This window comes from Saccostrea echinata, unplaced genomic scaffold, assembly GCF_033153115.1.
Source record: "Saccostrea echinata isolate AGI-Se365-2 ecotype Australia unplaced genomic scaffold, CSIRO_AGI_Sech_v1 ptg000001l, whole genome shotgun sequence".
Taxonomy (NCBI): Eukaryota; Metazoa; Mollusca; class Bivalvia; order Ostreida; family Ostreidae; genus Saccostrea; species Saccostrea echinata.
In genome coordinates, this window is record NW_026889750.1 from 48,697,272 (window position 1) to 48,723,060 (window position 25,789).

Below are 25,789 nucleotides of genomic sequence, written 5' to 3' on the forward strand. Positions count from 1 at the left end.
ATGTTTGCTTATTTCTGCCATCACTTGTCAGATGCATATGTCAACTTGTCAGTATTATGTCAAATTGTCAGATCTTTATATCAACTTGTCAGATATTTGTCAACTTGTCAGATCTTCAAGTCAGCTTGTCTGATGATAATCATGACTAGGAATTCGTCATTCTTTGTTAAAGCGATTTGATGCCACTAAATGACATCTACTTGTCATTAAAATATCTGACATGTCGATGTGTGTCCAACGAGTAAACATAAATATCTGTTGACTAATTATCTGACAAGTCATCATATTTATCTGACAGATAATCATAATTTCTAACAGGCCATCATAACTATTTGACATAATTGTATGATATCAGCTCATCAGATGTTTATGTCATCTTGTCAGATAATTATAATGACTTGATAAAAAGTGTCAGATCCTTATCTTGTCAGAAAAATGTGTGGTCAACTTAATGGCACAAACTGGGCATGGACACGTTTTCATGTTCTTTCTTAAACACATGAATGTGACAAGTCAACAAAAAGATATGGCAATTTGATATAAATATCTAACAAGATGACACAAAACATCTGAGATGTCAATATAAACATCTGAGATGTCAATATAAACATCTGACATGTCGACATAAACATCTGACATGTCGACATAAACATCTGACATGTCGACATAAACATCTGACATGTTGACATAAACATCTGAAATGACATAAACATCTGACATGTCAACATAAACATGACAGGTTGACATAAAGATCTTTAGTTGACAAACATTTGACAAGTTGTCATGCACATCTGACAAGGTGACACAAACATCTGACAAGTTGACATAAACATCTCTGTTGAAATAAGCATCTGACATGTCAGCATAAACATCTGACAAGTGGTGACAGAACCATGCTATCATAACTGATGGAGGGTATGCGAGTGAAAAGAACAGTTGCTTTGGGTATAGATGGTCGTGGAAAAACTTGTGGAACTATTGAAAATAACAACTTGAGATAATTGTTGTGCAGTGCTTTCATAAATTACGAAGATTGCTAAAAATTGAGCCATACTGATTACTGAAACAACTCCCAGTTGACAATCGGTCAACCAAGTATTGTGGTCATAACAAAGATTGTCAATTTTGTTAGATTTTATTTCATGCAGTGAATTCTACATGTATCACTTGGTCTTTCAGAGTTCGTAACAGTTCCTTGATTACAGAAGGCTAGCGATGTTGCTTGGCATTTCCAGAATCTCGGTGTTGTAAAACTTCTGCAAGTCCTCCAGTTTACGGTAATCCTCACTTGTTACGAAGTTGATGGCTGTTCCCTTACGTCCAAACCGCCCACCGCGTCCGATCCTAACCAAGAAAGAAATAAAATCAACTTTCAAAAGTAACAACTATTTGTTAGATTTGTTTTAAAAATACACCTTTTTTTGTAAAATGTCATTGATTTACATCATCTAATACTTCAATATCCAATATTATGAAACGAAAACGGTTTGAATAAAAAATTATCTTGTTGAAATGCTTAGGTCACATTCCTTGGTCTTTGTTAATGGCAAAGATCAACACTTTACCTGTGTATATAACTCTCCCTATCCAGGGGGAGGTCAAAGTTGATGACCAGTGACACCTGTTGGACGTCTATTCCACGACTTAGGAGATCTGTGGCGATCAGCACTCGGCTAGAACCGGTCCTGAAGCTGCGCAGTACAAGTTCCCGGTCTTTCTGGGAGAGTTCAGAATGCTATAAATAAAGAGGATAAAAGGTCAACTGCCGTTTCTCCCGTACAATATGTGCCACGGATATATTTCAACTTGAAATAAGATATTTCATACATAATCTTAGAAAACAAAGATTAATCATTTTTGACTTGAAGTGGAACATTTCTAACAATAACTTCCGCCCCTAAAATACCGGGTCTCATTGCCCGCTTGGGTCTTACCATTGCAGACACTGTAAAGTCTCGTCTGGTCATCTCTCTCTCCAACCACTCCACTTTCCCGCGTTTGTTGCAGAAGATGATGGTCGTCTCTACGGTGATGGTTTCGTAAATGTCACACAATGTATCCAGCTTCCACTCCTGTCAAACCAAAACAAAGTCTGACAAATCGCATAAATCCAAACAGGCATCTTGAAATGGGCCACATTTAATAGAAATGGGGAAAGGGGTGCGGATGAATTTATTTATGGAAAAATAAAATTCACTGAATGAACAATGATTTAAATTGTGTTGACTTTTCCTTATGAGTAGGAGTAGAACCGATGAAGTTGAAAACTGTAATGATTATATTGATTTCATAGTTATATGGAGAGATCTTATACTAGTGTGTGTGTTCTGATCAAAGATTTTCGAAACTAGTAAAAGCATGCGATGTATCAAAGGCATTTCTAAGTGAATGGCGTGCAGACCTCTCTCTCAACATTGACGTAGAACTGCTGAATGCCCTGCAATGTCAGTTCCTCCCTCTTAACCAGAATACGTCTGGGATTTCTCATGAACTTGTCCGTGATGTCCAAGACCTCGGGGGGCAGGGTGGCAGACACCAAAATCACCTTCAAAGCACGAAAGATGTTTAAGTTACAATAGTAACCCGAGCCCGCGCTTTAACTCTCAAAACGATGTCAGACAACTTAGAATGTGCATATATCTAAGTCAGATATACCCACCTGCACGTCCCTAGGTAAGTATTTGAAAGTGTCTTTTATTTGGTCCAGAAATCCCCTCGACAGCATCTGGTCTGCTTCATCCAGAACAAATTGTCGTGCTGTATACAAGTCTGAAAAAGTGACATACATGTATAAATTGAGTTTTAAAGAACAGATAACTGTATTGAAGGTAATGATTCTAAGGACCAGGACACAGGATAGGACAAGGAATTTATATTTACCCAGATGCCTTTCACTCAGAAGATGCAGAATGCGGCCTGGTGTTCCTATGACGACATGAACACCCTCCCGCAGCTTGTTAATGTCATTAGCCACATGACTACCGCCAACCAAGGCATGACAGACGACACCCATGTAGTCACCAAGTGCGGACATCACACGCTGCGTCTGCATTGCTAGCTCGCGTGTTGGGGCTAGAACCAGCGCCTGGCAGCTCCTCAGTTTGGGGTCTATTTTCTGGAGAATCGAGATGGAAAAGGTCGCTGTTTTGCCAGTTCCCGATTGGGCTTGGGCGATCACATCAGTTCCTTAAAGAATGAAACAGAGAGATGTGATGAATGTGTAGACGTTTTCATAAAAAAATTCATTTGTCTCATATTGGTGGGAAATATGAGAGAGTGAGAGAGAAATTACCAGTCAAAGCAAGTGGAATGGCTTTTTGTTGAATCATGGATGGTTTCTCAAATCCATAGCCATATATTCCCCTCAGGAGTTCGTCACACAGACCCATGTCATCAAACTCATCCACCACATCTGCTGCATCTTCATCCTGGTACAGAAAAATTATCTTAAAATATCAGTGAAGAGGGAAGGGGGGGGGTCACAGAAAATTTATCTTAAATAGGAGTGAAGTAAATCGGTAAAGGGGGAGGGGGGGGGGGTGGGTAACCAGTGTTAACATAAGATTGTTCTAAATTAGCAGTAAAGAAACGGGAGGAGGACCACACAATATTTATAAAATTGGGGGTTAATTTTGCCCCCCCCCCCCCTTTCAAATAAAACTGTTTCTTCACTGCTCATTTTATTGCACAGTAATTCTTTTCTTAAGGAACTTAAAGGGCCTGTTTAAGGAGACAATCTTTTGATCCTGAAAGGAGAGAATATACAGTTAATGTAGTACACTTGTTTACAAATCAGAAATTATATGTACGACATTCATACCTCTTGATCCAAATTAGTTCCTCCATTGTTAAGGATGTTGTCATCCTGTGGAAACTCCGACTCTGACCTGTGTAAGGATATATCAGAAATTAAATTGAGCAGATCGAAATTCTAAACTGGACTAAAGTTAGAAAACGTGGACCCCACCATCACCACCACGAAATATGTGTTTTTAATTACGTTTGTACGAAATAGGTGTTTATTTACGTTTGAACGAAATAGGTGTTTCTTTACGTTTGGGAAATGGATTTTATGTGTTTGTTTTTTTTTGACTGGGTTTGAACCAACCCCCCCCCCCCCCCGGAAAAAAAATCCTGGATCCGCGCCAGGGGTTGTATTGATTATCTGAGTTGCTTTAAGCTTTTTAAGAAATTATCATTTATCATAATTAAGACTGTTTCAATTGGTCAGAGAACTGTACTACATTACGTATTTATAAAGTATAGTAGAACTATTGATATTTTGAACAGATGGGGAGTGCCTATCAGTGGAGGATCCAGAAAATTTTCCTGCAGAGGTTGTGGGAGGGGGAACTAAAGAAAACAAAAAAATTCCCTACAGAAAAAAATTGTTCTTTAGGAGTTTTCGACACCTGTCATGAACTATAGCCGTTTTCTTTCATTAAATTATGACTCCTATACATGTATATGACTCTTCTACCCAAATAATAAGGGATCGATGTACTTCCCGAAGAAGGCGGTTGAGGAAGGGAGTTCAAAGCATTTTTTAAAAATTATTTTTCTGTATACTCAGTCATGCACTCTAAAATTCCAACACCCCCCCCCCCCCCCCCGACCTGCCTGTCTTCGCCTTAAATTTGATTTAATTAAAACTTTTCATCACCACAATTATACTAGATACATGTACTAGGATAAAACTTTACACAAAGTTAAGAATGTAGATAGGAAACAAATTCTTAAGAATTTTTATTTTAATAATAATTCCATGCATGAAATCAATACTAATTATAATAAACCGATCTTTTTTCTTTGAAATCCTTTCTATTTTCAACATATGACATATATTTCTTACCAGTGGTGAGTCAAAGTCTTTGGTTCCGCTTTGGAATTCTCCTCGCCTGTTGTCTGGGGTCCCGGGGAACGAGCCCCTCCCTGCCCCCCGTTGAGCTCTTGGCGCTTGTCTTGGATGTAACCGGGGGCTACTTCAACTTTCGATAAGCTCATTGAAAAATGTGCACAGAATAAGACAAAAAGGGTGTGTATTCATTTGTTTTCGAGTTCGATATGAATTAACAATCTTGTAACTACACTTTATATATATAGGAGACGGATAGGTATTGAGAAATGTACGTGGATAGTGGCCAATAGGATCACAGCGCTTAAGCAATACATTGAAGATGACGGTAATAAACTATATTTGAACTTTCTATAAATAGACCACAGGTAATCATGAATGGGCGCCCAAGAATAAAGCCGGTAACATTTAAATGTAGTATCTCTGCTTAATGGATGGGATATTCGACTGTACCAATATCAAATAATATACTTCATACAGTGTCAATAATCTCATCAATCTTTATATATTCATTGATTTATCACAGGCATTTACTGTCAGTTTTTAAAAAGGGGGAGAGAAAAAAATGACCCCTGTATAAAAATTACTAAGTTAATGATAAATTAATAATAAAATTCATAAAAATAATAAATAGAGCAAAACACATGTTAAAAAAAAATAAATAAAGCAGCTCAAAAAAGTTTGACCCCCCCCCAAAAAAAAACTCCCAAAACTCCTTTTTCCCATTGGTTCTTGAAATAACCTCCCCCTATTTTTGTCTTCTCTTAATTAGCGGTATCTACTCTTAGAAAAGCGGCATGTTCCTTCATTTGATTGAATATCAATCCTCTTTACTGCAGGCGCGGATCCAGGATTTTTTTTCTTTTGGGGGGGGGGGGGTCCAACCCACCCCCACCCCCCCAAAAAAAATCACTCAAGAAAGTTGTTGTCAAGCGGAAAAAGATGAGACCCATGGGCCTCAAGGCTCATCTGAGTAATTATGGTCTTTCTTGTTTTTAATCAGTTGGTTCTTTTTCTTAAAAAAATCTTGAATTTGATCACCCATTGTATTCCCTCCCTACCCCATGGGGGTAATGATTTGAAGGAACTTACTCCCAAGGCTTCTGATTAAAACAAACTTGAATATACACTACATGTACTTACTGATGCTTCATTTAAATATGAATGATCATGGTTTTGTTGTTCTTAAGGTAGTCCTATCCTCATTTCTGAAAATCAGCAGTTAAGTAATTGAAAATACTCACAAAACTGTCTCTGAAATTCATAAAGTAATGTTTATATATACACATGGCATTTCTTCAACGTTCAGAATTACATTTTTAAAATCATAATAAAAAGGGAATAATAATCAAATCTCAAATACATTTTCAAGAAATGCAAATGAAAGAATTAGCTATGCATTTTTAAATTGCATATTGATCAACAAATATATTTTAGAATTTTCAAAAAAAAAAAAACTATAGGTGTTCAGGCATTCAGAAAAATTCATGTTTTTTTTTTTTTTTTTTTTTACTTACACTGTAATTTATTTCTTTTATTTACGTCAATTGTTATGTAAAACATATCTTAAAAAGTTTGTGATATCATTGGAAGACATCACATCACTTCTAATTTCTTATTATGCTATTAAACATAGGTATCTAAGCTAGATAAAACTTAAAGATATTTGATTTCTCTAAACAAGAGGCCCATGGGCCACATCGCTCACCAGAACACTTCGGCTAGGAAAAAGCAGAAATCAGTTCAATATTGAAAATTGGTCCCGACATTTGATATTCTATTGAGGTCTTGCCCTACCCCAAGAGACATGATTTGAATTTGAATTACACTACCTGAGGATGGCCCCATCCTACCCCGGGGGTCTTGATTTGAACAAAATTGAATCTACACTACTTGAGGATGATTCCATTTCAATATGACGAAACATGGTTTTGCTGTTCTTGAGAAAAAGATTTTTGAAGATTTTTTCCTGTATGTTCCTATGTAAAACTTTGATCTCCCATTGTGGCCCCACCCTAACCTCGGGGATCATGATTTGAACAAATTTGAATCTACTCTATTCAAAGAAGGTTTCATATGTCTCCACTTTTTTGGATCTGGAATCTTGAGAAGATTTTTAAAAGATGTCACCAATTTTTCACCATTTCTTAAATATCTCCCCTTGAAAGAGGGCTTGGCACTTCATTTTTACAAACTTGAATCCCCTTCACCCAAGGATGCTTTTTGGCAAGTTTGGTTGAATTTGGCCCAGTGGTTCTTGAGAAGAAGTCGAAAATCTGAAAAGTTTACAGACGGACCGACAGACAGACGGACGAACGAGGGACAAAATGTGATAGGAAAAGCTCACGTGAGCTTTCAGCTCAGGTGAGCTAAAATGTATTTATTTTTGAAATCTGATGGGATGTAAATGTCAACTTTTAACAATACAGTTTTTTAAGACTTCAAAGAGTCTTGAATCATATTGAGATGTATAAAATGATAATTGTTGCACAAAAGATTTCAATTTCAAGCTCTATTTTGAGACTTAATTAATCAAATAGTAAAGATGATTCTCTATAAGGCCATTTTCCGGCCTACGATAAAATCACATAAAAATCTGATTTTATGTAACTTTAATCATTCTATTTCATGATTTTGATGTTTGTTTTTCAACATCGATCAATTTACATCAAGTTTCTATGCATGTTTCTAAATGTAAATGATCAAAAATTGTTTATTTATGTCGGAAACATATCAGACTTAGGTAAGAAATGCGAAGATTGTTTACTCTAAGGCTTAATATATTTTTTATGACAAGAATTTTGATGCATTCACATTTTGCATATTTTGAATGTAAATCTTTACAAAATGTACACCGTATGATGTTGAAAAATGTTTAATTAGCATTTAATTAAAAGTATTATTTCATATATGTTTATATTGTAATTGTGTATTGTTTCTATAGACGTGGTACCTATTTTACGCATAAAATGCCCATGTAAGAAATGAGGTTTCTAATTTTTTATTGAACTATAAAAGTTTGTATCAAATGTTGAAAGCATTGACTGGATTTTTTATGTGATTAAATAAATAATTAAGTTGTAATTAATAAAATAAACTCTACATTTGCAAAGATAAGGAATTCATTAATTTACATTGTACAGGATGAAAATATTAATGCAAGTACATGTTGACTATTCATATACATAGTCAGTACATACTGATACAACTCAGAATGGTTGTATTTAAACTACATAATCTACGTAAAATGAAATAACATCGTAAGAATTGCTTTGATTTCATGTAATTAAGCATGTAAATAGAGGATATTCAATGTTTTGTAGATGAATATGGAATTTATTTCACGAGTGGGACAGGATTTTTTGATATTTTCACGAGTGCGAAGCACGAGTGAAAATATCAAAAATCCTGTCTCACGAGTGAAATAAATTCCATATTCATCTACAAAACATTGAATTTTCTGTTTATTACATTTTCTTTGATTTTCCCTTTGCCTCTGTCTTTTCTTAACACAGTGTCATAGCTAGGCTTGACGTCATAGTTGAGCGGTTGAGACGTCATAGCTTTGCAGTTGTGAGATTGAAAACATTACATAGCATGGATTTTAGCAACATATTTGGGAAGAAAATTGCAGTTTTAGCTCTATCAAGATGTTTAGTTACTATCTTTATCTTATGACAGGGCAGAAATTATTTTTTACTTACTTTGATATCCTTTCACACTGTAAGAGAATATCATTTTGGTATTCTTTCACACTGTGAGAGAATATCACTTTTATTCAATAAATAAATCACAGTATTTCACTGTTGAAAATGTAATAAAACAATATATTTAATTAAAAATGTTATCTAAGTTATACAATACACAAACGTATATATAAATGTCAAGTCCATGACCCCCCCCCCCCCCACAACTTTCTAACGACACTCCATAAAAGTGGAGTAGATTTTTAACACTTCCTTCCACTACGCATATCAGAATTAAGTTTTAGTATATCCATGGACTAGCAGAGTTCTACAACATCCCAGGTACAAAATGGGCCCTAAGGGTTTGACACTCTTTTCGTACTTTTGAAACCTGATGATTAAATTCTCTTTCCCAGTGCCGCGTCAAAAACTAAGGTGTTTAACACGGGTAGTGACAGTTCCTTTGTTAAGTCCTCAGCATTAAAGTAAAAGTCATGGGTGTTTTGGACATTATCTTTAAAAAGAAGCTCCCGTCGCACGGGAGGCGTTGGTCATTAATGAAACCATGCATAAATCAAAATGATGACACTTCATCTTAAGTGGATGATCTCTTTATCTGGGTGAAAAATTTTAAAACGATGGAAAGCAACATTCAATTATCAATCACATGTGACATTAAGGAACCCCTCTCCTCCTTGGTATTTTATTTTCTAAGATAGAACTGCTATTCTGGTAACTTATATTGATGCTACCAAAGATGTGTGATGAATAGATTGAGAACATAATACATGGATCCTATGTCACTAACACGGAAAAGTGTCCTTCTAAAAGGGTCGAGGCAAGAATTCCCATCATGAAACAATCCCATCAGTAATTCACTATCAATAAAAGTTACATGTGTACCCACAGAAAATAAGTTGATAACACAAATAGCAAGTGCATCTTTCCGCTACAACAAAAATATCTTTTATCATTTCTAGAACTAACAGATATGCAGTACTCCTAAGGAAGTACAAATACAGAGAAGTAGCATAGACAAACTAAACTATCATTATAAATAATAATAATTACAATAAACATGATAAATAACATATGCACACCTTATAGTCTATAAAAAGTTTTTTTTCCCTTTATTTCTCGCAGACAGCTTGTCTACACGTGTAATTTCATAACTTCCAGTCTTTTCAGTCCTTTGATTTTAAATTTTTTTAAAGTAAAAAGTTGACAATTTTTGAGTGAACATGCATTCTTTATATTAATTCTTAGTAAATCAACAGAAACATGTACACTAACTGAAAGTTTATAATACGAAATAATCTACATAAGCTGACATCCTTCATTGTGAGTTGTTAGTTTTTCCTTCAAATATCGTGAAAATGAAGCGAGAAGTTTTTATTTACATGTCATAACCACCTTTAACCAAGTTCATAATTTGGTAGTCACTTTTTATGTTTATAAGAAGTTTACATGCAAATTTTGGTGTTTTAGTTAAAGGTGGTTATGACATGTGTAGGAGTTACCTAACACACCCACCCTCCTGGGTTTTCCCATTACCCTATTGCTAATACGGACCAATAGTACCTTACTTTGTGACCCTATATCATAACAAATACTACTGTATCATTAACCAATTAACATTTATCATTGATTTGGAATATTAGCCTACTGGTTCATGCAGTTTTTAAGGGAAAGAATACTATTTGAAAATTTGAGGTCATTATAGGCCGCAAAACGGCCTTCTAGAGAATGATCCTTTAAGAGTTATTCTTCCTAGCTGAGGAACGGATATCCTTAAGAAGATTTTTTAAAGATTGTTCGCTTAGCTTTTCTTGAGAGTTTTTAAAAAAAAAGATTTTTCCTGTATACTTTGATGTTACATTTTCTATGGAGTCCAAGGTCATTTATGTTACTCTAATATGTACATTTAAAATTCCCGGGGATGGGTGGGGTCCGGATGTGTAAAGTTTACAGAAGAGCAGACATACGGAAGCCTACTTAAATTAGCTTTTCTGATCACCGTCATAAAATTAGACGAGGTCCAAGGGCCTTAACGGTCACCTGAGTATAATACAACAAATTAGAGGATCCTTTGGAGTATAAAATAAACTGATAGATGAAGCTTTGTTGGCCAAAAGAAAAAGGATGACCAGGATCAATGGAATAATTAGTCTAGTATTAATTAACAACTCATAAATTAATTTCTAATCCGTCCCCCATTTTTCACTATCACCATGCACACTAAAGCTTCTGTACTATTTTAACCTCATATTGTAACCTCTCACATTGGCCTCTCTTAGTCTTTTGAGGATTATTTAATAAGATAAATTTTTTTCTGTTTTTTTTTTTTATTTATCTATATTTACAGATCTACCTGATCAAAGTAACTATCATAACTATGCACTTCAAAGAATTAACACATTTCCATTATATTATCTATAGCCCCCCCCCCCCTTCCCGAGAACTGCCAGAACCCCTGACCCTGGGACCACAAGTTTTAAAAAGTTTGTTAGGAGCACCCTTCTTCATCGTAACTATGCATTTTGCCTAGCTGCTCAACATTAAGGAGCAGACAGGATTATTTAATAGAATTAATGCATTTTCAGTTTATTATCAATAGAGCTCCACCCTTACACCAGAACATCTGACCCAGGGGCCATGAAACTTAAAATTCTGGAATTAAGAAGCACTGTCTCTTGCTCATCATAACTACACACTTAGTTTCTTTACTTTATAACCACATTTTCAAAGATATTTTCACTATATAATCAATAGAGCCTCCCTCCCCCCCCCTCTTTTCACCAGAACCCCGGCCCTGGGGCCATATATTTCACAATTTTGGAAGAGACATGCCTATCATAACCATGCTTATTACAATCATGCCAACAATTTGACTGCTTGATGTCCAGGAGTACAGAAGATCTTGAAAGATTGCATTAATTTTTAAGGTCTTGGCCCCCTTCCTCAGGACCGGGAGGGGGGGGGGGCGGGGGGCATGAATTTCATAATTTTTGTTCCCCGTTACCCATAGATGTTATATGCCAAAATTGGTTGAAATTGGTTCACTGGTTCTAGAAAAGAAGCTAAAAATGTTCAAAAGTTTACGACCAACGAATGACGACGGACGAAGAGATAGCAACAGAAAAGGTACATTGTTTGTGTGTGTGGGGGGGGGGGGGGAGGGGGTTAATCATACAGAGAAACATGAGGGGGACCAAACTTTGAAAATAACTACGTCAAAACAAGAGACCCATGAGCTACAACGCTCACCTGAGTAACTTTGGCCCTGCTGTTCTTCACCAGATTTTTTCCCTTGTAATACTTATTGTGGCCCCACCCTACCCCTTGGGGTCATGATTTGCAAAATTTAGAATCTACTCTACATCAGAAAGCTTCCATGTAAGTTTCAGCTTTTCTGGCCCAGTGGTTCTTGAGAAGATTTTAAAAGATTGTTCAATTATATTTCAATGTAAAACTTTGATTCCTTATTGTTGTCCCACCATATCCCCGGTGGCCATTGTTTGAACAATTTGGAAACTACACTACCTCAGGAAACTTCCATATAAGTGTCAGCTTTTTTGTTTTAATTAAAAGATTTTGTAATATTTTTTAATGTAAAAGTTTAGATTCCCTATTAGACCCCACCTTACACTCAGAGGCCTTAATTTTATTGATTGTATGTTGTTTTATGTCCCGTTCGAGAATTTTTTCACTCATACAGAGACGTCACCTTTTACCGGTGAAAGGCTTCAAATTCAGACCTTTACTCGGCTCTCAGGGCCACTGAGCAGTGAGGATTCTTTATCGTGCCAACGCCTACCATGACACGGGGCCTCGGTTTTTAAGGTCTCTTCCGAAGGACCCGCAACTTTCACTTCAAAGTGCCGAGCGCTTGGCGAAGGAACAGTTGCTACCTATTTTTTAGGTCAGTCGCGGTGATTCGAACACACGACCTTCCAATCACGGAGCGAGCGCTAGCTCTACCAACTGAGCTACCGTGACGGTAAGAGGCCTCGATTTGAACAATTTAGAATCTACGCTACCTCTGGTAACTTCCACATAAGCTTCAGCTTTTCTGGCCCAGTGGTTCTTGATATTTTAAAAGATTTTTCCATTATATTTCAATGTAAAACTTGGGATTCCCACCTAACCCCGGGGGTCATGTTTTGAACATTATAGAATATACATTATACCTCCGGAGCCTTCCACATAAGTTTCAGCTTTTCTTGTCCAGTGGTTCTTAAGATTTTTCCTATAAATTTCAATGTAAAAACTTTGATTCCCTATTGCGGCCCCACCCTACCCTAGGGGGCCATGATTTGAATTTAGAATCTACACTACTCCAGGATGCTTCCACGTTTCTGCTTTTCTGATCGAGTGGTTCTTGAGAAGCTAATTAAAGATTTTTCCTATATATTTCGATGTAAAACTGATTCTTATTGTGGCCCCACCCTACCCCTGGGGGTCATGATTTGAACAGCTTAGAATCTGCACTACACAAGTATGCTTCCACACAAGTTTCAGCTTTTCTGGCCCAGTGATTCTTGAGATTTTTTAGTGATGCCACCCTATTTTTGTCTTTTCCTTATTATTTAATCTTGTAAGAAGGCTTGGTCCTTCATTTTAATAAGTTAAACTCCGTTCAGCCAAGGATGCTTTGTACCAACTTTGGTTAAAATTGGCCCAGTGGTTCTCGAGAAGTTCAAAATGTGGAAAGTTTACAGATGGACACAGGTGATCAGAAAAGCTAACTTGAGCTTTCAGCTCAGGTGAGCTAAAAAGTGGGGAATGGTCGGTGCTACCAATCTATTTTAATTCAGACTTCTGATCCCCCGTGTTTACACTCTGTATGAGAGTGTATACGGTACGGATCTAAGAAGTCTGATTTTAATAAGATTGTCATTACTACTGACCTAGTTCATGACATTTAAATCTTAACAGAATTTACATACATGTAAGTTTTTGATATTACTAAATATGCAGTGATTACATCATCATCAAAGTCAAACCTCATCATCACCGTCAAACCTCATCATCACCAACTCGTGGAGCCAAGAACAATTCTCAGTATCAAGGGTTAAAATATGTTATAGAAAAAGTAGTTAGGACTTCCACTTCAATGCAACAAATCCATGGTATTCTATTTAAGTTAGGCAGTATTTATTTTCCATTGTGTCCACTTACAATCTTAAGATGTCAAAATTATGACTTTTTAATAGCTGGTGCTACCTTCATACCAAATTGTTAAAGAAAACAAGTTCCATTTATAATTATAGAATTTTTTAATACACCTATTGCTTTCTCTCACATGACAAATATAAACATTCCTGATAAAAGTCAGGGGGTTTACTGTCTCATGTGATAGCCAGTTAATCCACACACATGGAGGGCCGATGTTCTCCAGCAATAGATGGCGGTACAAGAATGTCCAGTGCATTGCCAACCTTTCTCTTGATATAATATGAAACATGAAGATGGCTCCAATTACTGTACAATAATGTTTAAACAAAGAAATTATTAGTACTATACAAAATTCTGCACCAGAGCACTGCACTTTGCATGAAAAAAAAAATAAAATTAAGCTTGTAGTAATATTGTATGAAAATTCTGATAAATCTTTCTCAATGAAGAAAGATAAACAAGAGCTGCTTTAAATTTCTAGAAATATAAATTAACAATGACAAAAAGCAGCAATATTACAGCACTTTCTCATACAAGGTCAACAGATTAAATAAAACGTTTAGAGAGTTTTTGCTCTCAGTCACCACTTAATTCGGATCTTCTTGTCGACAATTCACATTTCATCAAATACTTTGTAAATTTATTTCAAGGAAATTGCACTGTAAAATTCTCCACTAGCAATAAGACAAGATTTTTCCGAAGTATGGCAGACTCTTAGATCAGATCAGCTACGTTCATTGGCATTTCTTCAATCTGTGTATTGTAAAATTGTTCAATATCACGCAATGTCCGTACATCCTCTTGAGTGACAAAGTTTATGGCAACGCCTTTTCTTCCAAATCGACCACCACGACCAATCCTGCAAAAGTTATCAATTAATTTTTTACTTATTCAATACAATTAAAAGAGAAATCAATGGAAACTCAAAACCAAAAACTTGTTTGTAATCAAAACACATTTTTGTCGCATATAATCCTCTCTAAATAAATTCATGGAATCAGAAATTATAACTACAGCTAATATTATACCTGTGAATGTAATTTTCTCTGTTGGCAGGAAGATCAAAGTTAATAACTAAGGACACCTGCTGCACGTCGATTCCGCGTGCCAGAAGATCGGTTGTGATCAGAACGCGACTGGAGCCAGTCCTAAACTCTCTCATAATCACGTCTCGTTCCTTCTGGTCCATGTCACCATGCTACAATAAAACATGCAATGTCAACTCCATGTCATTAAACTACTATATACTTTGTGGGAGAAGACCCTGAATTCTACAGTCTCTCATTTATAGGGGTAAGCTTTCAGAATTACATATTCTACACAAGACTTCAGCAGAACGAAAGTCAAATAGATTTATTTCTTCATCATCTCCTTATCCCCTGTACTTTATATCTTATCTAAAATAGGACATACCATAGCTGACACAGTGAAGTCACGGCTAAGCATTTTATCTGTAAGCCAGTCCACCTTTCTCCTGGTGTTGCAGAAAATGACAGCCTGAGTTATAGTCAAGGTCTCGTACAGATCACAGAGAGTATCAAGTTTCCACTCCTAAAGTCAATTTAAATATCTGAGTTATAATTCACCGAGAACCAATTATAAACTTTCAAGAACTTTTTGTAGTAATTTATATTTATCATGAAAAGGTATTAACACCCAATTCATTTGTGTATAAAACAAGACATACAAAATATGTTTTCTAGCATTTGGCTTACCTCCCTTTCCACTTGGATGTAAAACTGACGGATACCCTCCAGGGTTAATTCTTCCTTTTTGACTAGGATACGAATAGGATCCCTCATGAACTTTTTGGTAACATCAAGAACTTCGGCAGGCATTGTGGCTGATAACAGGATGACCTAAAACATAATGGATTACTTTCAGTTCATGTGAAAGTCTACCCTACCCATGTAGCAACGAGCCATTGTCAACACAATCTACAATCTTATTACCTAAAAAGAGGTTCCTTTTAAATTTCCTTGTCTAAATCATATTACCTATAACAGTGTTTTCAGTAAGATTTTCAATAGAAGAAAATATATTTGGAATAGCAAGAATCCAATCTCAGCAAGGGTCTGGGGGCCGCCTCAGGCCCCCATTGGGTCCAGGGCAGATCCCTGGTTGGAGGGCCAAGGTGCGCTACCCCCCTGGCCGAAAATGAAAATTTGCATTTTTGACTCATTTTTTTTTATGTTTTGGGTGTTGATTCCAATTTCTCACTTGTCCATCACTAGTCTAGATATTTATAAATATCACAGCAAGAAAATCTTGCTCAAACCTCATTAAATACATTCTCCCACTAAAACCTGACACTGTAAATGTATTACATTAGGTTGTGTGTCGTTTTTAGTGCCTTTGGTGGAAAGTTACTTCCATTAATTCAAGTGTAATGCTAAATGACTTACCCATATACCGCATATACTCGCCTATAAGTCGGTTTTTTGGGAGTTAAACTTTGATCCAAAACTCATTATCCGACTTATACGTGAGTTATAAAAAGACTGGTATTTTAGTGGGTCAATCCCTTCAATTAAAGCTTTAAAAATACAACAGACTTATAGGCGAGTATATATGGTACACATCAATTAGAACCTTAATGCACCAATTCAAATCTACATGAACTTATTCAAAAATCAATGTCCAACAAATATTGTACATGCTACAGTACATTTACAGTAATTCAATCTTTCATAAAACACAGCTACATGTAAGCTACACATTATACAATATCCCCCTCCCTTTCTGACCTGAATAGACTGGGGCATAAACCTAAAGACATCGTAAATTTGATCTTTGAAACCTCTGGATAACATTTCATCAGCCTCATCTAAGACAAACAGCTGAATGCTTCTGGGATCTACAAACAAAAAATATTTAATAAAGGTTCATTCAAATCATGTGCAGGTGAACAAGCATTATACCTGACATTTCAGACAACATAACCTTTACTCATTATTAGCTTACTTAATGCCCTTCTACTAATCATGTCGAAGACACGCCCTGGAGTCCCAACGACAATGTTGACGCCGGCCTGTAGGCGATGCATATCCTCCCGGACATTAGTACCTCCTATACAGGCATGACAGGAGGCCCCCATATAATCTCCCAGGGCAATCACTACTTTTTGAATCTACAAGAACATCAAAGAGCAGAGTATTTTACTTTAAGCATATGGCATATAAATGTACTACTATATAATCTATACATTGCAAGAGAAAACATTTCCTTGGTAACATAAAATATGAAGGTCTTTCGAGACAGCTCAAAATTTGTTTTGGCAACAGTATTGTACTGTATTTGCTGTGCCAGCTCTCTGGTTGTGACAGATTAATGTTTAAATGACTATACCTGCTGTGCCAGCTCTCTGGTGGGGGCCAGAACCAGGGCTTGACAGTCTTTCTCCTCTACATTGAGTTGCTGTAGAATAGCTATGGAGAATGTGGCAGTTTTACCAGTTCCAGACTGGGCCTGAGCGATCACGTCTCTTCCTGTGTTAGACAAATGAACAGTTTTGTGGACTCTGATCCATTAAGTCTTACACAACCGTCATGCCCAAGGAAGAACAGGGCATTGTCATAGTGTTCAAGAAGAACATCACAAATGATTGAAAACATAAATAATGATAGCACCGATCTGTCTACTCAGAGAGACAGAGAAAGAAAGTGAGAGATCTAAACCTTTCTTCATAATCTTTATTGAAAATTTATCCATTAAACTGTTTAAATGAAGAATCAGAGAAGGAGATTTTTGTTTTAAATCTTGACCTTTGATCAACTAAATTGGGTTCATTATTACTGCAAACCCTCTACCCACAGGGGTTTGCTATTAACTTGACCACAAACATAGAAACTTAGCTCAAGGACACCTTATACCTTCCACCAACAGGCACTCTATGGGTGAAGTTTGTGCCCAACTGGGTCAAGGGGAGAGAAAATATGCATCAGACAAGGATTTTATGCAAATCTAGAAAAATAGTTCAAGGCTACTGCATATCCTCTACATGGGCACTCTGTGGGTAAGGTGCGAGCCCAACTGGACCAAGGGGAGTAGAATATATGCTCTGCATAAAGATTTTTTGCAAAGAGATACTCTGGCCCTGAACTTTGATCTAAAAAGTTGATTCAAGGTCATTGCACATTCTCTTCCAGCACTCTATGGGTGAAGAAAGAGCCAACTGTGCAAAGGGGAGTAGAAAACATGCTCTAGACAAGGATAAACATAAAGCATTTTTCTACTTTGATGTTTCAAGTTCATTTGCACACCCTCTATGCAAAGGCACTCTTTGGGTGAAGTTTGAGCCCAACTGGACCAAGGGGAGAAAATATGCTATGGATAAATAAATTGGATATGGACAGAAAGACAAACAGATCATTATAAGGCATCCGCAGAGCGGGCAGGTATTATTATACCATGTCAGTCTGGCTGGACTAGTGACAAAATATGTTAGTACCGAGCCCTGCAAATGCATAAACATCACACTAGAGACTTTGTCAATGCACACTTCTGGTCAATTAACAAGAAAGGTTAAAGTTTGCTCTTCTAAATATTTAAGGTTTAGAATGGCAAGGTTGTTCCTTCACTCTCCTAACATGTATTTTATAATTCTACAGTTTAGTCCTCGAAATATAACAATTTTAAAACTTTAAATGTGCTGCTCTAGATTGAGATTTTCTTCATGTTGAAGAAGACCTCACCCACTTAGAACAAATTCTTCTCCTTCCACTTGACGGCCATCACGCCCATTGTAGAGGAGTGTGGTGCTTTTGGGAAGGTAAGTTCACACCAACACTAAACTTACCTTTAATACAAGGAATAATGGCTCTCTGTTGAATAGCCGAGGGTTTCTCAAATCCATAGGCATAGATTCCTCTTAACAGCTCCTCACGGAGATTCATATCATCAAAGTTGTCAACCACTTCATCCCAGTTGCTCTGAATAAAAGGGAAACATCTCATTTTTTCTACTGAACTATAAAGCTAAACGTCTACCACTTACTCTTTGAAATTACTTTTTCCCCATATTTTTTTCCATCAAAATTTCCTCTTCTGGCATATACACCAATGGTATTATCTTTTTGTTACCGGTAGTAACATTACAATACTATAATAGTAAGAAATAACAGTTTTGTACCTCTATGAGGCCACCGGCTTCTGGGATATATTCCTCCTTTCCATCACCTCTGTCTCCACTTTGTGGTCTCTCATTCCGAGACCTTCAAAATAAAACGTGGTAGTAATCACAAATTAAATAACATTTCTTTCTCTTTAGTTATAACATTACCCTTGTTTCAGTTACTGAAAATTCACAATATTTCTAGGTGATATTGAACTTTTTCTTCTGATGGAGTTGAATTCCATACCAGTTTGTTGCAAGTTTTGGATTATTTGTTCAGCATAAAAAATCTGAAACATTACCCAAGAAGGGTAGAAATATTATTGACTGCAAATTCTGTATCAATATTATATTGGTGAAGTCAGGGCTATAAATAATTTTTTTTAACTGGTCACTTGCGCTATCACCTTAAATTTTTACTGGTCAACTCAGTAATTTCACTGTCCCACTGGGCCTGAAGATTTTTGAAAGACTGACCCCAAACCACAGTAATAATAGTAATATTTTGTTTATATTGTGATACTTAATAGTACAACTTGAGAAAACAAGAAATGACAACATACAACCCTATCAAGTTAACTAGCCCAACTGTGTGTGAATTTTGTTATGCAAAAAAAAAAAAAACAAAAACAAAACAAAACAAAAAAAAACAACAAATAAACAATGATCCAAAGGGCACGTGCACTCTACAACATGTTGGGCACAGTTCCTTTTTCGGGGAAGTATTACTATAAGGCCAAAAAAAAATAATAGTCTTGTTTCCTGCTACCAGCCTGAAAAAAAATAGGGTCGGTAGGTAGGAAAATTATTTTATTTTATATTTATATTTTAATTTTTTTTCTGACAACATTTTTTGGATATGAACTAATACAAGATAAAATTAAACATGTCACAGGTCAATATTGTCTTTTAAAATTGAATTTCATGTCTTTTTATGCACAACTCAAGTGGTATTTTATGAAAGTCCATATTTAAAACAAGAATTTCATGAAATGCTTGTTTTGTGCTAACACGAAAACTAATTACGGTGACAGAACGATGAAATTCCGGAAATTAATTCTCGATTTTTTTTCTTCCAAAACTTAAAACAAGAGGCCCATGGGCCACATCGCTCACCTGAGTAACTTTGGCCATGCTGTTCATTACCAGACTTCCCCCCTTGTAATACTTATTGTGGCCCCGCCCTACCCCCAGGGGCCATGATTTGAACAATTTAGAATCTACACTACCCCAGGATGCTTCCACATAAGTTTCAGTTTTCCTGGTTCAGTGGTTCTTGAGAAGATTTTTAAAGATTTTTCCTATATATTTCAATGTAAAACTTGGGATTCCCTATTGTGCCCCCCCCCCCCCCCCCATCCCCGGGGTCATGATTTGAACAATTTAGAGTGTATACTACTTGAGGATGCTTCCACATAAGTTTCAGCTTTTCTGGCTAAGTGGTTCTTGAAAAGAAGATTTTTAAAGATTTTTCCTTTATATTTCAATGTAAAACTTGTATTCCCTATTGTGGCCCCGCCCTACCCCCGGGGGTCATGATTTTAACAATTTAGAATCAACATTACCCCAGGATGCTTCCACATAAGTTTCAGCTTTTCTGGCTCAGTGGTTCTTGAGAAGAAGATTTTTAAAGATTTTTCCTATATATTTCAATGTAAAACTTGGATTCCCTATTGTGGCCTCGCCCTACCCCCGGGGGTCATGATTTTAACAATTTAGAATCTACACTACCCTAGGATGCTTCCACATAAGTTTCAGCTTTTCTGGCTCAGTGGTTCTTGAGAAGAAGATTTTTAAAGATTTTTCCTATATATTTCAATGTAAAACTTGGATTCCCTATTGTGGCCTCGCCCTACCCCCGGGGGTCATGATTTTAACAATTTAGAATCTATACTACCCCAGGATGCTTCCACATAAGTTTCAGCTTTTCTGGCTCAGTGGTTCTTGAGAAGAAGACTTTTAAAGATTTTTCCTATATATTTCAATGTAAAACTTGGATTCCCTATTGTGGCCCCGCCCTACCCCCGGGGGTCATGATTTTAACAATTTAGAATCTACACTACCCCAGGATGCTTCCACATAAGTTTCAGCTTTTCTGGCCCAGTGTTTCTTGAGAAGAAGATTTTTAAAGATTTCTCCTATATATTTCAATGTAAAACTTGGATTCCCTATTGTGGCCTCGCCCTACCCCCGGGGGTCATGATTTTAACAATTTAGAATCTACATTACCCTAGGATGCTTCCACATAAGTTTCAGTTTTTCTGGCTCAGTGGTTCTTGAGAAGAAGATTTTTAAAGATTTTTCCTATATATTTCAATGTAAAACTTGAATTCCCTATTGTGGCCCCGCCCTACCCCTGGGGGTCATGATTTTAACAATTTAGAATCTACACTACCCCAGGATGCTTCCACATAAGTTTCACTTTTTTTGGCTAAGTGGTTCTTGAGAAGAAGATTTTTAAAGATTTTTCCTTTATATTTCAATGTAAAACTTGGATTCCCTATTGTGGCCTCGCCCTACCCCCGGGGGTCATGATTTTAACAATTTAGAATCTACACTACCCCAGGATGCTTCAACATAAGTTTCAGCTTTTCTGGCTCAGTGGTTCTTGAGAAGAAGATTTTTAAAGATTTTTCCTATATATTTCAATGTAAAACTTGGATTCCCTATTGTGGCCCCGCCCTACCCCCGGGGGTCATGATTTTAACAATTTAGAATCCACACTACCCCAGGATGCTTCCACATAAGTTTCAGCTTTTCTGGCTCAGTGGTTCTTGAGAAGAAGATTTTTAAAGATTATTCCTATATATTTCAATGTAAAACTTGGATTCCCTACTGTGGCCCCGCCCTACCCCCGGGGGTCATGATTTTAACAATTTAGAATCTACACTACCCAAGGATGCTTCCACATAAGTTTCAGCTTTTCTGGCTCAGTGGTTCTTGAGAAGAAGATTTTTAAAGATTTTTCCTATATATTTCAATGTAAAACTTGTATTTCCTATTGTGGCCCCGCCCTATCCCCGGGGGTCATGATTTTAACAATTCAGAATCTACACTACCCCAGGATGCTTCCATATAAGTTTCGGCTTTACTGGCCCTGTGGTTCTTGAGAAGAAGATTTTTTAATGACCCCACCCTATTTTTGTCTTCTCTTGATTATCTCCCCTTGTGAGGGGACTTGGCCCTTCAATTTAACAATTTAAATTCCCCTTCACCCAAGGATGCTTTGTACCAAGTTTGGTCGAAATTCGCCCAGTGGTTCTTGAGAAGAAGTCAAAAATGTGAAAAGTTTACAGACGGACGGACAGACAGACAGACGGACAGACGGACGGACGGACGACGGACAAAATGTGATCAGAAAAGCTCACTTGAGCCTTCGGCTCAGGTGAGCTAAAAAACTTTAGGGTCGGGTGCAAAAAAATAGGGTAGGTCGGGTAGCAGGAAACAAGACTATTAATTTTTTTGGCCTAAAATGGGATTATTCCTCTTTTCAGTAATAAAAAACATTACTGTATATGGGAATTTCCGTCATATTTTTAAAATAATGCCCTAAATCCGTTTATTAAATAAAAGGTGCATTGAAAATACGACGTGATGTGTTTAAACTTTAATAAACCAACCTCGCTGACAAAAAAAATCGGTCCTTTAGTGCTGCAGACGGGAGTAAGATGAGATTTTATCGTACATCATGAGTATTCTTCAAACGGATGTGAATATTTCCCTTCTAAGTTATATTATTATTTGTTCAAAAACGGAAAATTTCATATCTTGGTTTCGTGGAGGTGACATCTTTTGAACATGCATAGGAATTTAAACTCACTGCAGCAGTAATCCACGACTTTTACTTTAATTTTCCCTGTTGATAAATGATACGAAAAGTATGGAATCTTATAAGGACATTCATGCTAAAACCATTTTTGAAAGACTATGTTTTAAAATTTATTATTTCAAATAATTATTTTTATCTGTAAAAGAAGCAGTGGTATAAAAAAATTATTTTTACGATGTCTTTGAAAGAAATGATATAAAATTAAATTATAACGAATAATTTCATGAACGAGTTATCAAGTGCTGAACGTATTCAATCTCACAATTTTAACACGGATAAGCTTCCGTAAGAAATTAATATCGTAGAAATATTTCATCACTCTTTTTCAGCATTTTGCAGCGATAAATAGTGTAGTTTTGAGCATACGTACACTTAATAGACTATAAGTATTTAGAGAATGTGAAAATATTCTTGCACTTAATCTTTTATTCAAAGCAAAAACGAGAATAGAGGGTAAACGAGTGAAAATTCCCGTATACAGTAATGTTTTTAATTACTGAAAAGAGGAATAATCCCGTTTTATAGTAATACTTCCCCGAAAAAGGAACTGTGCCCAACCTGTACAATGTACTAGCCCAAAAATACACTGGACCCAGATCAGCGGGCAATCAATTTATTATTTGTACAAGATATGGAGAAAAATTGAAAAGGTAGAGCGCTGTATCTCTTTTTCAAAAGTCACTATATTAAAACGTTTATGGGCGAACAACGATTCGTATTCTGTAAAATATTGATTCTCTGTTTCATAGTTAAGAAACTTGACAAAAATTAACTTTAAATGTTAAGACGGTAACTGTGGTAAGGAAATGAAGTATATAAACCACGTGATCACTGAATGACTTGAAAGATGGTCATGTTCCGCTGTTACATGTTAGTAGGCCAAAGGAAAACGAAAAGTCAAAATCTAACAATATATACGATACAATCCTTCATTAGAAGATAGAATAAATACATCAGATTGACGGCAACCCCCTTTTTTAACTTCAACCATCTCCATATGGAGTGCACACGTGCGAACCGGTGTCCGCCATGACACTGTGGTAGATTCGCAACCGAATATCGAAATCATTTTTCTCACAAACCTGTTCATATGTGGACATAGAATTTACACATTTATTAGTTAGTATGTAGGAGTTTCAGTTCATAAAGTTTCATACAAATCTCACACCATATCATTCTGTTAATTTCTTACCTATCACCATCTTCGGAGTTATAGGACATGTTCTCGCTAAGTACCGCGAATAAAGGACCGAATAACCTTCCGCGATTTATAAAACTAAATAGATTTTTTTGTTAAGTATATAAAAACATGAAATCATTTTTGAAAACGGATTTTAAAATTTTAAGTTTCATTGTATGACTTGTATCTTACAACTGTTTAAACATTTGATAACTGTATAACATTTAAAGAACTATATTTTCTGATTGGCGCATTGATTTGAATAAAACGCAATTTCCTTTCTTTTCCATCCTTGACGTCATCCACGTGGGAGTGATCTATTCTCTTACTCAGATCCCGATCAAAAATGGAAAAGGGCGCGAAGTCAATAATTTCCTATTGTAAATTAAATCTTTAAAAAAAATATCACCCTTTACCTTACTTATGCCAGAAATAATAATGATGCATTGTTCAGTCATAACCTTATTCGTATCTACAATGAAAACAAAACCCTCATGGTAGATGACTGATTCAACGGGAGTCTTTCCCGGTGTTGGATCCGCAATCTTCTCACCTAAAAACTTCAAGTAAATTAAGGGCGCACATAGTATCCTTACAATGTCTTTGGAAAAACCGCCCTCCCATAAGCTCGCTAAACTTTCGCACAAAAAAAAAAACAAAACAAAAAAACAACAACAAAAACGTTGAAAGACCAAGTGGAACTCGATCTACAGCTTGACTTCTAGTTTTACCTCTTTCCGGGGTGTCAAAATCAAATTTTTCAAAAGTCAATATAACATCAGAACGAACGATTTTTCTTCACTTTATACACATTTCTTTTAGATAAATTAAAAACTATGCTTTAATTTTGATATTATAGACAACTGTTTCTTCAATAAAAATGAATTTTCACATCTTGTGACTGGTCATTAGCAAATTAAAATTACCGTACTTCGTTAAAAACCACTTGCACACAAGCACTCTGAAGTAGATATTTAAAGGACGCTGGAGTTACTTATTTCCACCATCTGTGTAGTTTTCGGAGACAAAGTCTTGCAACAACTGCATGTTGGAATTCCGATGGGCACTAAATGCACTCCTTTATTAGTCCCCTACCGGTGAAACCGGAGGGGACTATAGGTTTCCTCTAAGTCTGTCCGTCCGTCCGTCTGTCTGTCTGTCCCTCTGTCTGTCTGTCAGTCTGTCCCACTTGGTTTTCTGCAAAATGAACATCATAATTCTCTAAAGGACATATCAGTGAAATTTAAAAAAAGGATTGTCCACAAATCTGGTCAGTATCGTTACCTTTTACAACAATTTCAATATACCATTGATTTTATGGTAATGTTACGGAAGTTAATGCTTGAACAAGTCTTATTAGTTCAATACCGGTGAAACCGGAGGGGACTATAGGTTTCCTCTGAGTCTGTCCGTCCGTCCGTCTGTCTGTCTGTCCCTCTGTCAGTCTGTCCCACTTGGTTTTCCGCACTTTTTTCCTAAACGCTTGCAGATATTGAGCTGATTTTTGGTATGTGAGTGTATCTTGATGAGTTACAGATCAAATTTGCATTTCGTTCCGCTTCATTGATTTTTGACGGAATTACGGCCTTTTCAATTTTTAGGGGTTTTCCGCAATTTTCTTCTAAACGCTTTCAGATATTGAGCTGATCTTTGGTATGTGACTATACCTTGATTAGTTATATAGATCAACTTTGCATTTCGTCCCGCTTCATTGATTTTTGACGGAATTATGGCATTTTCAATTCTTAACGGGAACCAGATTACACTTGCCGGTAGGGGACTAGTATTGCTAATGCAATACTCTCAGAATGCTTGTTATTTTAAAATAAAGCTGAATTTGACCAATTTTTCGTTTCTGATGTTCAGTATAGAACGCTAAAGTATGATTCATGAAGTCTCGCATGAATCCGATATTAAGTTAAAATTTCGGGAAATGTTAATCGTTAAGG

At 36.3% G+C, this 25,789-nt stretch overlaps 2 protein-coding genes across 2 annotated transcripts; both read right to left on the minus strand.

The window, feature by feature from the left end:
• Positions 1-1,130: 1,130 nt before the first annotated feature.
• LOC133180313 (uncharacterized) lies at positions 1,131-5,079 on the minus strand. Its single transcript, XM_061314862.1, has 9 exons — positions 4,853-5,079; positions 3,821-3,887; positions 3,293-3,428; positions 2,881-3,186; positions 2,660-2,769; positions 2,402-2,545; positions 1,935-2,072; positions 1,566-1,735; positions 1,131-1,344 (listed from the first exon to the last, which is right to left on the minus strand). The coding sequence occupies exons 1-9, from the start codon at positions 5,002-5,004 to the stop codon at positions 1,200-1,202; spliced, it is 1,368 nt and encodes a 455-aa protein (XP_061170846.1). The 5' UTR covers positions 5,005-5,079; the 3' UTR covers positions 1,131-1,199.
• Positions 5,080-13,801: 8,722 nt separating this feature from the next.
• LOC133193524 (eukaryotic initiation factor 4A-I-like) lies at positions 13,802-23,967 on the minus strand. The gene is made up of 10 exons (XM_061329492.1): positions 23,853-23,967; positions 18,850-18,931; positions 18,518-18,650; positions 17,068-17,207; positions 16,684-16,849; positions 16,467-16,576; positions 15,435-15,578; positions 15,133-15,270; positions 14,748-14,917; positions 13,802-14,578 (listed from the first exon to the last, which is right to left on the minus strand). Exons 1-10 carry the CDS (start codon positions 23,879-23,881, stop codon positions 14,434-14,436), a joined length of 1,257 nt encoding a protein of 418 aa, XP_061185476.1. The 5' UTR covers positions 23,882-23,967; the 3' UTR covers positions 13,802-14,433.
• Between the last annotated feature and the right edge of the window lie 1,822 nt (positions 23,968-25,789).

What these genes read in the sequence shown, in the direction of transcription:
- LOC133180313 (XM_061314862.1), bottom strand. Translation starts at nt 5,004, where the DNA reads ATGAGCTTATCGAAAGTTGAAGTAGCCCCCGGTTACATCCAAGACAAG. An exon ending in AAGACTTTGACTCACCACTG is followed by an intron (nt 3,888 to 4,852) that starts GTAAGAAATATA and finishes ATCCTTACACAG; the next exon opens with GTCAGAGTCGGAGTTTCCAC. An exon ending in AGGGAGAGTTATATACACAG is followed by an intron (nt 1,345 to 1,565) that starts GTAAAGTGTTGA and finishes TTTCTTGGTTAG; the next exon opens with GATCGGACGCGGTGGGCGGT.
- LOC133193524 (XM_061329492.1), bottom strand. Translation starts at nt 23,881, where the DNA reads ATGTCCTATAACTCCGAAGATGGTGATAG. An exon ending in AAGCCGGTGGCCTCATAGAG is followed by an intron (nt 18,651 to 18,849) that starts GTACAAAACTGT and finishes CCTTTTATTCAG; the next exon opens with AGCAACTGGGATGAAGTGGT. An exon ending in TTATGCCCCAGTCTATTCAG is followed by an intron (nt 15,579 to 16,466) that starts GTCAGAAAGGGA and finishes ATTATGTTTTAG; the next exon opens with GTCATCCTGTTATCAGCCAC.